We start from the raw sequence: 13,788 nt of genomic DNA, 5'->3' as shown, positions 1-13,788 counted from the left end.
GTCCTGTAGCTGGTATACTGCATGAATTAATCTAATAGGGGGTGACATGTATGGGCAGAATACTATATTATAAATAGTAGTATAGGCAGTGTCCTGTAGCTGGTATACCGCATGAATGAATCTAATAGGGGGTGACATGTATGGGGCAGAATATTATATTATAAATAGTAGTAGAGGCAGGGTCCTGTAGCTGGCATACTGCATGAATGAATCTAATAGGGGGTGACCCAATTTTCTGTTGCAAAATGATGGAACGGTCACTCGGGTGCTTTGCTAGACACCTGTAATCGGCAAATGCGGAAGCTTTAGTACCAAAGAAAATTATTTTGCCTTTTCGTGGACGAAGTGCACCAACTTTTATCTCACACACAGCAAGTGCACCAACAAATCTGTTACTGAGTAATTACAGCAGCTACGAAGCCTGTGCCACTCTCCAAACGCACTCCACTGACATACGGACAAGCTGCAGTCCGAGAGCTCCAGGGCAAAATCAGCAATCGTCTGTGAGAAGGTAATTAATCTTAAGCAGGTAGTTTTCCTGTTTAAAGAGGCGAGAGACAGCTCTTGGAGTAATTAATGCACTGCTGACCCGTTTTATTGATTTATTCCAGTACAAGCACAGGTTGATGAACAGGAAGCAGCATGGCAGATCGAAGGCGCCTAGAACTTATATGGACGAGAATGTGCGGTGGGTTCTGTAGTGAAATGTATGGTCCCTGTATAAGCAATCTCCGAGCTGGAAAAACCGTTCACAGCGAAGTGCCCCAAGTAAGAGATCTACAAGCGGTGCCTTAAAATGTTAGCATATTTGTACTGCATTACCAACTAACACTACAAGACATCCCTAGACATGGGAGTAGCCTTGTTTTATTCGGCCGTGCAACATATTTCAATAGAATGTAATACTGCATCCAAGCAGGAGTTATTGGTCGTGCAAAATGGTCTTTTGACTGTGAAGGTTTCTAGATGCAGTGCCGCCTATAAATAAACAAAGTATTTGGCATATCGACAACACAGGCTTCAGTGTCCCATCTCTTTACCATACAGCCGGGCGAGGGAGGGCTGGCCTCAGAGGTCATCAGCAAATCCTGAAAACACATGATATGTTTGAGCAGAGATCACCGAGCTAAAATCCACACCTCATACACACAAGTGCCGGAGGATTTCATCATTACTTTAAAAGAATCTCTGACACTTTAGGAGGCGCCACTGCCGAGATAAGAATCGGGCTCAGGCCGGTTTCTATGTGCCCCATAAGGGGACTCGTTCCTTCCTAGGTTTTAAAATGTGAGTGATCAGGTCAACAGAGATTTTGTGGCACAGATAAAAACAATGATGACACAACAATGTTTCATACAGTTCACTAGATAAATAAAGCCACAAACACGTGATTTTCCCTGGGACGCTTGTTTAGAAAACTGGACATCAATCTCCTTTCTCTACAATAAGACATTATTTAAATCATGTACGTATAACTCATACACAAACTTTCATTAAACGCATCTATGTTGATATCATCAACATTGTAATGTTACCATCATTTTCGCTTTAAGTAAACGGAAATCCATGACATCTAAACTTAATAATGTTTAACCAACTACAGTTATCCTATGTGCTTGACCTCGGTGAAACATCTACTAACCTAGTTTCTGAAAGTGTTTAATTAAACAGGGTGCCTGTGTGCAGCACAGCGATGAGATCACCACCATAGTCACACTGCTCTTTCAATCAACTGATTATATTTTATGTGGCATATTTTCCCGGGATATTGTGAAGGATGAGATCATCTCATCGGGGAAGTGTGCAGGTAAGTGGGGGGCAGGTGGCAAGCTGCGAGATCAATGTCTGCTCTCCGATCCAATCCCTCTAGTGGTCCTTAGGGGAAGCATTCGTCATGCTCATGTCAGAGCCCAGGGAGCCCAAGGATGCCTCCAATTCAATAGGAGGCTGTTCTGGGCTGTTGGAGAGTAATTACAGGAGAGAGATACCTACTATGGCCTGACCCCCTCAGTAAAGGATTTCACTTTCAAGGTGGCCGAGATGAGACACTGCTAATACTGTAATACTGGTCTGTGCACAGAGAAACGTCAGCTTCTCGGTGTGATCTAGTCAGGGGAAGGATCCTGGGATACATAACTGAGACATACTAACAGCTGGAGCCCATCTTCACTTATCCGGATCCCTTTCAGGTATCCTTAGTTATGACAGAGAAACAAGCATCTCAGCTCCTGCAGAACCTCTTCAGGGAAAACAGACCCTAAGCACTTGCTTTACCGTTAAGAGCATGGTATGCTGGGAGTTTTTAATTCCACAACAGCTGGAAAGTCACAGGTCGCACACCGTTAAAGCATAATCACATCATATCAAAGCACAATGAACCCCAATAGTTTCCTACCTTCCAGTACGGTGAGCTTGGCGGTGCTGTTGATTTCACCCACGCTGTTGGTTGCTGTACACTCATATATTGCGTCATCCCTATGAACACGGAGAGGCTGTATTCGTAGGACAGACCCTGATCCGTCATCAAACTCTATGACCTAAGGAAGAGACATGTACACATCAGTCCTCCAGGAGATCACAGAACATATTCTGCACGCCTGTCTTTGCCAACAATTTCATTTTGATGTATGAATTGTCCTTGATAAAAAATTTAAAAAAGAGTGCTTTTGAGACATGACTCTCCCCAGTATGAGCTTGACAGGAGCCTCATTGAAACTTTAAGTTGTTAATGTTATGATTGACTACATGTTGGCCTAGCCCTTCCCACTTGAAACTTGTGTACACACAGGCATGTAGGAGTAGGAGGAGCTGAAACACTGTATCCTGCTGATAACATTGTAATGTCCTTTATTGATTACAGATGGTTCTAACTCTGCCCAGTTACATTTCCTGATTGTTTGTGTGTAACCACTTTTGATACATGAATCCAACAGGAGCTCTGAACCTGAATACAGTACATAGTAAAACTATGGGCTGGTTCAGAACACCATATAAAAAGCTCCATAACAGAAGACTAGTATCGGACTGGGGCATGAAGGGCCCAGGGCAATGCAGTGATAGGGGCCCATATATAGGCCCATAAATATGCTGCTAATGAATGCATGATAATGTAGCAGATAAATAACAGCATTGCATTGTAGAAAATACACTATTACTTTGCAGCATAATGTAACATGTATAATTCAAGTGCACTGTCTGAAACCTGATCCCTAGAGGAGGGGGTGAGGCCTCAGGCAGTGGGGCCTACCGGGGGTTTCCCCTGTAACCCTATGTGTCAGTCCAACTCTGCAGAAAACTCACATAGAAATACAGGCTAGAAGACAGGCACTCGTGTTTGAGATACAGTCAGGCACCAAAAACAAAGAAATTAGACAACAGATATGGAAAGAGAAGCAGCGAGACAATCTGATACAAAATAGCCAATTCCTCTGCTCATTTCTAGTTTATCTTTTTCATTCCATAATACTGGCTGATACAATGGTTTAAATCCAACCCATTTAATCTTTGTGAGGGTCTGAAAGGCAGCATCCAATTCTCATTTTATTTGAATAGATCCCATTTACTTATCAGTGACACAGAGTGGAGAGTGACCTGTCCTCACTGCCTACAAAGGCTGACAGGAAACATCCCCAGATCAGGAGGGAGCCAGGCCGCAGCCATTACACGAATGAGATCTCTCTCTCTGGCCGCTGCACAGCGCTGATAGGATATTCTGTCTCCCCATAATAGGCCTTATTAGCTTCTACCCATCAGAGCTCACAGAGTGCCAGACAGGGGAGGGGACGGCACTTGCTCCCAGATCTGGCAATTACCTCAAAGCGCTGGGAGCTGACTTTCTTCCCGTTCTTCATCCAGGTGATTCGTGGTTTAGGATCTCCCGTGGCCTGGCACACAAAAGAGGCCACGCCACCTGATATTCCAATTTGGTCATCTGGCTTCCGGATAAAGATCGGCTCACCTGCAGAAAAAGACATATGTGTTACCAGGCATCAGGGCCGTAGCTAGGCTAGTGTGGCCGGTGCCATCGCACAGGGCACCACAGGTCAGGGGGCGCTGTTTGGGCCTGTCAAATTTATTTTTATTATCATTCTCACTTATAGCTTCCTCTTATTTCATCTCCAACATCTCCTGGCCTCTCCTATCTCTTCCCTGGCCCTTCCCCATGAGGCAATTCTCCTTTTTTTGGGTGCATCATGTCCCTTTGAAAAATGGGGGGGCAACAATACTCTTTCTGGCATAGGGCACCAAAAAGTCTAGTTACGGCTCTGCCAGGCATGCACTGAGTGACACTTACCCTAGTTACGCCACTGCTTCTATGACATAGTGTAGTGGTCAGCAGGTCCTACAGGAGACAGAGTCAGGACTAGAGAGAAAGGGGAAGCAGGAATCATTGTTTAACCGCTCCCCCTAAAAGAAAATTCTAGATCCTGTACTGGACTGTTAGTGTGCCTTGAGGACTGAGGTTGGGAATCACTGCTCTAGAGAGACAGTTTCTGGGCAATATTCATGAGAATGCAGTGTATTGGTCTGCTAGGAATCAGTGATAAAAGAATTAAATTTACTAAGTGGCGCATTTGCAAGTTGCAACTTCTCGACAGGCTTTGCGTTTAATCAGGAGGTGGGTGGACTGCGCGTACGTGGAGGCAACCGTGCGCATGTGCTGTGATGTTACTGCAGCCCCGGTTGCAGTGCCCTGGAAGCCGCAGCATGATTGACAGACTGTGACCGTTTGAGAGTGGGAAAAGGGCGGCGACGGAGGCCACTCCCCAAAATGGAGGAGTGTCGCCTCCATTTTGTGCAAGTGCCGAGCCCTGGGTCTGCGTGTTCGGACGCAGATTTTCCTGGCCCCCGTAGGTTAGTTCCATCGCCCATTCTGTGTAAACTTAGACTCACTCAGATTGGCAAAGACTGCGGACATAGCGACAGATGGTAGCAACGGTGATCCAATGCTACATCTTCGGAATGGAATGTAGTCTGGAAGCCGACGGTCTAAATGCCGACCGCCGGCTTCCAGACTACTTAATCCCGGCGAGGGTTGAATGACAGGTGTCCAAATCTTGATGCCTGTCATTTGACCGATGCCGGTAGTCCGGCGCCTGGCATCACTTCGATTGGACAGCCACGGGGGGGGGGGGGGGGGGAGTGTTAGGTTTAGGGCTCCCGGGGGGGATTTAGGGTTAGGCACCCCCCCGGGAGGTTAGGGTTAGGCTAGGGTGAGGGAGGGTTAGGTTTAGGCCCCCCGGGGGGAGGTTAGGGTTAGTCACCCCCCCGGGGGACTTAGGTTTAGGCAGCGGGGAAGGGGGATTAGGTTTAGGCACTTAGAGGGGGGGTTAGGGTTAGGCACAGGGGGGGAGGTTAGGGTTAGGCACCCTAAAGGAGGGTTAGGGGGTAGAATTAGATTAGTTTATACTTACCTTTAGGACGATCGGATTTCCTCCTTTGTCGGGCAGTCGCGGTCGGGATTTGAACCGCCGGTCTTGCGGCCGGCGGTAATACATATCACACCCCTTTAGAATGCAGAACTCGGATCTGCGATGCCGACAGCAGCAATCAGGCCCAATATCACTGCCGTTTTCAATTTCAGTGCCAGCCCCGCAGAGAGATGCTGGATTACAACAGTCGCCGTTTAGCAAACATACCCCTAAGTTCCATAGATATCACTAGTTCCTAGTAAACTGATAAGCTGCATTGTTATGAAGATTGGTCCAGCTCAATATAAATAAAATTATTTCAGCTCACTGGCAGGAAGAGAGAATTCAACAGTGCAAATGAGTTTATACTAATCCAGTAAGGAATGACTTGTAGTGCGCCAACAGCACATGATACAAGTTTACCCGCGCTCGTGCCAAGACACTGATATTGCTGTGACAACTAAAGATAATGAGGCAATTAAAAGTTTCATTCAGTGTTAAAGTTGTAATTAATGTGTGTGATGGCGGTGACATAGATGTAATTAATGTGTGTGATGGCGGTGACATAGATGTAATTAATGTGTGTGATGGCGGTGACATAGATGCCGTCGGTTTTGGAGGACAGATGCGGCTGACAGTTCTACAGTCTCCCTATTACAGAACCACCTAATATCAGGAAGCCATAATAGCCTATTACTTCCACTAGTATGACGGAAGTAGACTGAGCTCCCCGCTCGTGCCATTCCATGCGCCAGCGACATGATGTTAGTGGCACATGAAATTGCAGCTGACGGGTCCGGCCATCATCACAGAGAAATGGAGGCAATTCCTGCAGAGCTCAGCCAGGAAAAATTGCATCATTTTAAACTCGGTCCTCTCCCCCCCCCCCATGCTCGCTCATCTCTATGTGCCCGTCAGCTTAGTGGGCCGTTTCAGGCTGCGGTGATGGATGAGCGATGTAGATCTAACTACCATTCTCTGTGACAGTCAATGACTAACAAAGTAACAGGCTGTAGCTGGAAGCAGCCAGCACAGGTCATCTGTAGGAAGTGGGACATCCAGGCATCAGCAGTGAGAAAGCACTATGGGCCTCATTCAGAGGCGGTCGCAAGCGCTGAGTGCTCGCAACCGGGTCGATGTTAAGGCCCTGCGTACCTGCAGCGGCCGCACTGCGCGTGCGCAAGCCCCGGAGTGAGAGAGAAATTCTCTCGCTCCGGAGCTCACTACAAAATGGGCGGCTGTCGATGTTGATCGACAGGTCGGCCCGTTTTGTAGGCGGGGATGAGGGGTGGTTTCACAAACGGAGGCGTTCCTTAAGGAACGCATGCCGTTTTGTGGGCGGCCACACTGACAGCAGTGATGTCAGTGGGGAGCTTCCTGCTCAATCAGAGCTCCCTGGGGCTTGCGGTTACAGAGACCCAACCTTAGCGTCTCGTCGCAAGCCCCGATGTTCGCCATGGTCTTGACCAACGTGACCATCAACCTGGTCGGTCGCTAAGCTGTGGGTGGTAACCCACAGCTTAGCTAGCGACCAGGAGGCTGCACTAAAAAATACAAGCGGCCACCTTCATTCAGAACGAGCGGTCGCTTCTTGCGACCGCCTCTGAATGAGGGCCTATGTGTGCTACAGAAGAGGGATGTCTCACACGTTGCAAGAGATAACAACAAGATGGTGGCATCTATGCAGCCACCAGACAGAGGACCTCATTCAGAGGCGATCGCAAGAAGCGATCGCTCTCTCTGAATGAGGGCAGGCGCTTCTTTTTTTTTGGTGCGGCCTCCTGGTCGTTAGCTAAGCTGTGGGTTACCACCCACAGCTTAGCTAGCGACCAGGGTGATGGTCGCGATGGTGATCACCATCACGACCATCGGGGCTTGCGACCAGACCCTAAGGTTGGGTCTGGGCACTCGCAAACCCCAGGGAGCTTTCTGCTCTGATCGAGCAGGAAGCTCCCCACTGACATCACTGATGATGTCAGTGCAGCCGCCCACAAAACGGTAGGCGTTCCTACCTACAAAAAGGGGCGAGCTGTCGATCAACATCGACAGCCGCCCCTTTTGTAGCGAGCTCCGGAGCGACAGAGTTTCTCATTAACAAGCTTTTACATTTCTGCAGTATTTACATGTTAAGATTTTAAACAGAACAGTACTTACATTTGTCATCAACAACTTATACCGCCATAAGATTGCAGCTTAGTGTGAGTATTAATTGTTCTTGAACTTTCTGCCCCTATTTTAGAGTTGAAGCCCACTGGCGTTAAATCCGGTTGCTTACCAGGGTTTTCATTACCTCATACCCACACGTCTTTGGAATAGTTCTACCTAAGTGTGTGTGTAGGTGTTGGGGGTTTCTCCAGGGGATGATTCAGAGTCCCTCGCAAAAAGTGAGCGCTCTCTCTGAATCAGGGCGGCCGCTTTTATTTTTAAAACCGGCCTCCTGGCCACTCGCTAAGCTGTGGGTAACCACCCACAGCTTTTGCGAGCGGCCAAGTGATGGTCGCGACCATCGGGCTTGCGACGAGACCCTTGTGGTAGGGTCTCATTCCCGCAAGCCCCAGTGAGCTTCCTGCTCTAATAGAGCAGGAAGCTCACTACTGACATCATGAGTGATGTCAGTAGGGCCGCCCTCAAACGACAGGCGTTCCTTCGGGAACGCCTCCGTTTGGCCAGCCACCCCCCTCCCCGCCTACAAAATGGGGCGAGCTGTCGATCAACATCGACAGCCGCCCCGTTTGTAGCGAGCCTCGGAGCAAGTGAATTTCTCACTCGCTCCGGGGCTTGCGCACGCGTTGCGCACGCCGCACGTGCGCAGTGCCCCACCATCGACCCGCTTGCGAGTGCATAGCACTTGCGAGCGGGTCTGAATCAGTCCCACAGTTCCCTCCCACACTGGTACATACTGGTAGGTTACCTGGCTTCTGACAAAATTAATCCTGGTTTATCTGGTAGAGAATTTGGACTGTACATCCAGGTACACATCAGGCGATATATCGTTTCGACATGGATCGGAATGGTATACTGTCCATATGGCTCAGTGTGTACCCTCAATCGCGAGTCGTCACTGATGTCGTCCCATCTGAAGAGCTGCACTTCAGATGGGATGATATCGCTGATGACGGCATGCAGGTGAATGCAGGATGGGAGGGTAAATCGTGGGTCCGTACACCGGGTCATACTGTGACTGGGTCATACACCGGGTCATACATAATAAATAAAACACACAGAAAGCATAGGTGCAGTGCTTACTTACTATAGGATTACAGCAGGAGAACACCTCCACAAAACATACAAATTCTGGGATAGCATAACAAATTAGATTTAATGGATAAAACATTAGTGCTTCATCCAAACCTATACTGTAAGGGAGTCAGATATATTATATATTATATGGTTATGAAGCTTATTCACCAGGAATTGATGACATCTCTGAGGACATACAGCCTATTGCGTCACTAGATACTGGTGACATCACTGAGGACATACAGCCTCTCGCTTCACTAGATACTGGTGACATCACTGAGGACATTCAGCCTCTCGCTTCACTAGATACTGGTGACATCATTGAGGACATTCAGCCTCTCGCTTCACTAGATACTGGTGACATCACTGAGGACATTCAGCCTCTCGCTTCACTAGACACTGGTGACATCACTGAGGACATTCAGCCTCTCCCTTCACTAGACACTGGTGACATCACTGAGGACCATCCAGCCTCTCGCTTCACTAGACACTGGTGACATCACTGAGGACATTCAGCCTCTCGCTTCACTAGATACTATGACATCACTGAGGACACTCAGCCTCTCACTTCACTAGATACCGGTGATATCACTGTGGACATTCAGTCTCTCACTTCACTAGAAACAGGTGACATCACTGAGGACATTCAGCCTCTCGCTTCACTAGAAACAGGTGACATCACTGAGGACATTCAGTCTCTCACTTCACTAGACACTGGTGACATCACTGAGGACCATCCAGCCTCTCGCTTCACTAGACACTGGTGACATCACTGAGGACCATCCAGCCTCTCGCTTCACTAGACACTGGTGACATCACTGAGGACATTCAGCCTCTCGCTTCACTAGATACTATGACATCACTGAGGACACTCAGCCTCTCACTTCACTAGATACCGGTGATATCACTGTGGACATTCAGTCTCTCACTTCACTAGAAACAGGTGACATCACTGAGGACATTCAGCCTCTCGCTTCACTAGAAACAGGTGACATCACTGAGGACATTCAGTCTCTCACTTCACTAGACACTGGTGACATCACTAAGGACATTCAGCCTCTCGCTTCACTAGATACTGGTGATATCACCAAGGAACTAGTGAAATCAGTGACTTTAATCGTATCTACAACTTGATCGGCTGCATTATCATAAATATGGAATCAGACCACAAAAGAGTTCCTTCCAAGGTACGCTTTAAAGGAGAATGGTGATTCCTGACATACTGATATTTAGAGTCATATTTCCCAGAGGGGGAAGACACCTATGTTGGCAACAAACGTAACAGTAATAAACTTGCATTGTTACTACAATAGAACATTTTTTTTTTAAATGCTATACTCTTTAATATTATTTATTCAATTGAATTAAATTAGTAGAACTGGAGCCCAAGGGCTAAATGTAATAGACTGCAAGCCGGTGCCGCTGTGCGAATACATGAGAGTATGTCCATATGTTTAAAGCAGCAAGAATGTTAATAGCTCAACTAAGCTGGTTTAGCCTGTAACATGCTTGCTACTTTAAAAATACGGACATACTCGCATGTATTCCTGCAGTGGCTCCGGCTCGCACTCCATTACATTTAGCCCCAATTCTGAAAGCTCTCACACGCAGGAACCCAACTAAGGAAACTGGGGATAAGTTACTGCAACGCTTGCTGCTCTGGGCCAATATCACTCAGCAACCCCCTCAGCAGCTATTGTTTAGATCAGGGATAGGGAACCTCAGGCCCGGGGTCCGTATAAAACCTGTGGAATCATTTGGTCTGTCCCCCTGAGCTTTTTTCTGCTAGCCTCATCTGGCTTACGGGGTGCCTAGAATGGCACCCTGCAGCCAGAATTTATGCAGCAGTTCCGCCTGGAGCGTCCTTAGGATGGTCATACGGCTGCCCTTACAGCTCCTCAGAGCATCCTCAGGATGCTCCGGGCATTGCTGTAATCACCGGCAATTGTGGCCCCGTCCTGTGACATCACATGGAGGGCGTGGCCTGTACCGGGCTCGCAAATAATGTTACATATATCAAAATGGCTCTCGGCAGAAAAAAGCTTCCCCACCCCTGGTTTAGATAAATGTCAGTAATAAGGTTTTTCTTATCAGGGTAAGTGTCAGGAAAAACCTGATTATCACTGGATCAGGGACCAGTCGATAAATATGCCCCTTATTCTCCCATCCACCAGAAATACTCTGTGATCAACATAATTATTCTACCTGACCCGGTTTTGCAGACAATATCTACTGATCCCCTCCTGTCATGAAGCAGAATCATCTCACTGTGCAGGAAAGTTCAATGAGAACTGCCAAGAAGGGAAGATCAGGGAAGAACAGAGAAGGATTGCTGATGGGAGCAATAATCACGCTGTTTCCAACCTCTCTTAGAGCTGCCGTAAATCTGCTGTCTGTCAGAGACAAGGATGGCCATTTTACAAAGGGTGACACCGCTGCCACGGAGGGAACCTTGGAGCAGAAATATTTAAGGAGAGCTGCATTCTACCGAGCCCAGGGAGGAGAAAACTTATTTGAGACTTGCTCCGCTAATAAATTCTGATGCAAGTTTATTCTCATTTGCAGACAGCCAGCTCCAGCCCAACACATATTTCTGTCCATGTGAGACCAGCAGCTCAGCCAAGGCTGAGAGCAACCTTCCAGCACCCCGCGGGGTTCTAACAATTCAGCAGCCATTGACATGCAGAATATTGTACTCCACGCTGCCAGATCCAAAGGTTTTCTTTTTCTCTCTGTTCCTCTACTGCAGCGTTTTTCAACCGCTGTGCCGCGGCACGGTTCCCAGGTGTGCCGCGATGATCCGATCCAGAGTTCCCAAGTGTGCTGCTGCAATCATTATTACCGGACTTGAACAGCGCTGGGATTTACCAGGCGCCCAGACGCGCCGCGACCCACAACCTATGACTCATAGGTCACGCATGTCACGTCGCCTTACCACCTGCCTAGTGCAGCTCCTCGCCTGCCTTCCCACCCACCCAGGCCAGCGCTGCTCCTGCTCCAGCTCCAATGCTCCGTAACATAGAAAGACGGGCACTCTGACAGTCCCTCTGCATAAACTGCTGCCGCTGAAGGAGGGAGAGGAGAACAGAGCTCCTTCAAAGTAGGGGCCAGTGCATTTTTATTTATTTTATTACTGTGGGGGACAATGTGGGTGTAATTACTATGGGGCCAAAGTGTTTGTTTTATTACTGTGGGGGCCAACGTGTGTGTAATGTCTGTACTGTGGGGGCCAATGTGTGATTACTGGACTGTGGGGGCCAATGTGTGATTACTGGACTGTGGGGGCCAATGTGTGTGATTACTGGACTGTGGGGGCCAACGTGTGTGTAATGTCTGTACTGTGAGTGTAATTACTATGGGGGACAATTACAGTAGGGGACAATTCTTTATTACTGCAGGGGCCATTTTTTGCTGTAGGGGCAGCAATGTGTGAGTTTGTTTTTCTGTGGGGGCCAATGTCAGTGCTTTTTTTCTGAGGGGCCAATATGTGGGTATTTTTTTCCCGTCGGGGCCAATGTGTGTGTTTTTTCCCATGGGGGCCAATGTGTGTCTTTTTTCCCCCGGGGAGGACTGATGGTGTGCCCCAGCCATATTAAAATCTTGCTCGGTGTGCCGCGAGTTAAAAAAGGTTGAAAATCTCTGCTCTACTGGCTTCATTGCAGCTTACGGCATTTGGCTTTACTACAGTAATCCAATTTTTTTTTTTCCATCAAAAAATATCCAGGTGGTAATGCCTCACATAGCAACCGAGAACAAACTGCAAAAGGATTCACTTGTACATTTATTTATGTATTACCAGTTATTTATATAGCGCACACATATTCCGCAGCGCTTTACAGAGAATGTTTGCTCATTCAACATCAGTCCCTGCCCCAGAAGAGCTTACAGTCTATATTCCCTATCACATGTACACACACAAATTAACCTACCAGTATATTTCTGGAATGTGGGAGGAAACCGAAGTCCCCGGGGTAAACCCACGCAAGCACAGGGAGAATATACAAACTTCGCACAGTTAGGGCCGTAGTGGGAATCAAACCCGAGACCTCAGTGCTGTGTGGCAGTAATGCTAACCATTACACTGTCTGTGAAAATGACCAATGTTATCTTTTACTTATGTAACAACACCAAGTTGCCATAGCGTCGTATAGGGAGAAATACAACGGTAAAGACAAACTGTAAAACATAAAAAGGTTCCAACAGGCAGTACAGGGGCAAAAAAAATCAATCAGTGAGATGACTGTAAGAGATTGACCGTTACGAAATGTAATACTCAATGACCCGGAGCCCTGGGAAGAGAGGATAGAAAAGCTCATAGTTCCTCCCGGCGGACCTCATTCAGAGTTAAAAGAAAAGGCCCTGTGAGTGGGTGCGCATTGGAGAAGGGGATTCTTCGAGGTGAGAACCATGATGGTGGCGGACCCTGCTCGTGTAGCTTACAGTCTTGGGGGGGGTTTGGATAAACCTGGGATGTTAAGTGTGAAGAGATGAGGAGGGAGGAGAAGGGTGTGAAATAAGTGTGTAAGGAGAGCGGGTGGGCTTTAGTGAACAGGTGTGTTTTCTGGGCACGTCTGTATTCATGCAGGATGATAGGCAGTCTAGAGAGGTGGGATAGTGAGTTCCTGAGGTTGGAAGCAGCAGGGGAGAAGTCTAAAGTTGGACACACACCTTATGACCGTGCAATCCAGTGATGCATCGAGAGTTGAAACGATACATCGTGCGTGCTGTTCACACTGCACGATCCGTCGTACACCTGTACGATGTATCATTACATGCTGCATGTAACTACACAGCATCGTTCATTAAATCGTCCCATTGGATGTGCTGCATATCCGATGGGACGATTCAATAAACGAGAGCCGGGAACAACGAATTGAGCGTACACACTATACGATGTATATAATTTCTACCCGTGTTGGGGCGATATATCGTCTGATGTGTATCCAGCTTTCGAGAAGCCCTGTGCTGATCCCTGCAGGACATTGCATTGCTGCACAGCGACGTATTGGGAAGTATGATGATCAGTGGTGGACGCAAGCGCCCGTTGTTTTTAATCTGCGCGTGCATCTGACACGCACTGCGCATGTGTTACCGCCAGTGGACTATGCAATTCTGATGGTCGCTCCTGGGCGGTGAC

At 47.8% G+C, this 13,788-nt stretch overlaps 1 protein-coding gene across 1 annotated transcript in view; it reads right to left on the bottom strand.

The window, feature by feature from the left end:
• LOC148506082 (receptor-type tyrosine-protein phosphatase F-like) overlaps window positions 1–13,788 on the bottom strand; it is a 149,093-nt gene that overhangs the window by 123,110 nt on the left and 12,195 nt on the right. Inside the window, exons 6-7 of the mRNA XM_088447311.1 lie at window positions 3,813–3,958; window positions 2,396–2,537 (exon numbers count right to left, since the gene is read on the bottom strand). Coding sequence (XP_088303437.1) covers window positions 2,396–2,537; window positions 3,813–3,958 — 288 coding nt within the window. The remainder of the gene's footprint in view (window positions 1–2,395; window positions 2,538–3,812; window positions 3,959–13,788) is intronic.

Source organism: Taudactylus pleione, unplaced genomic scaffold (assembly GCF_031769625.1).
Source record: "Taudactylus pleione unplaced genomic scaffold, aTauple2 ptg000428l, whole genome shotgun sequence".
NCBI lineage: Eukaryota > Metazoa > Chordata > Amphibia > Anura > Myobatrachidae > Taudactylus > Taudactylus pleione.
Note: the sequence above shows the minus strand (reverse complement) of the source record. Positions and strands in the feature narration are given on the sequence as shown.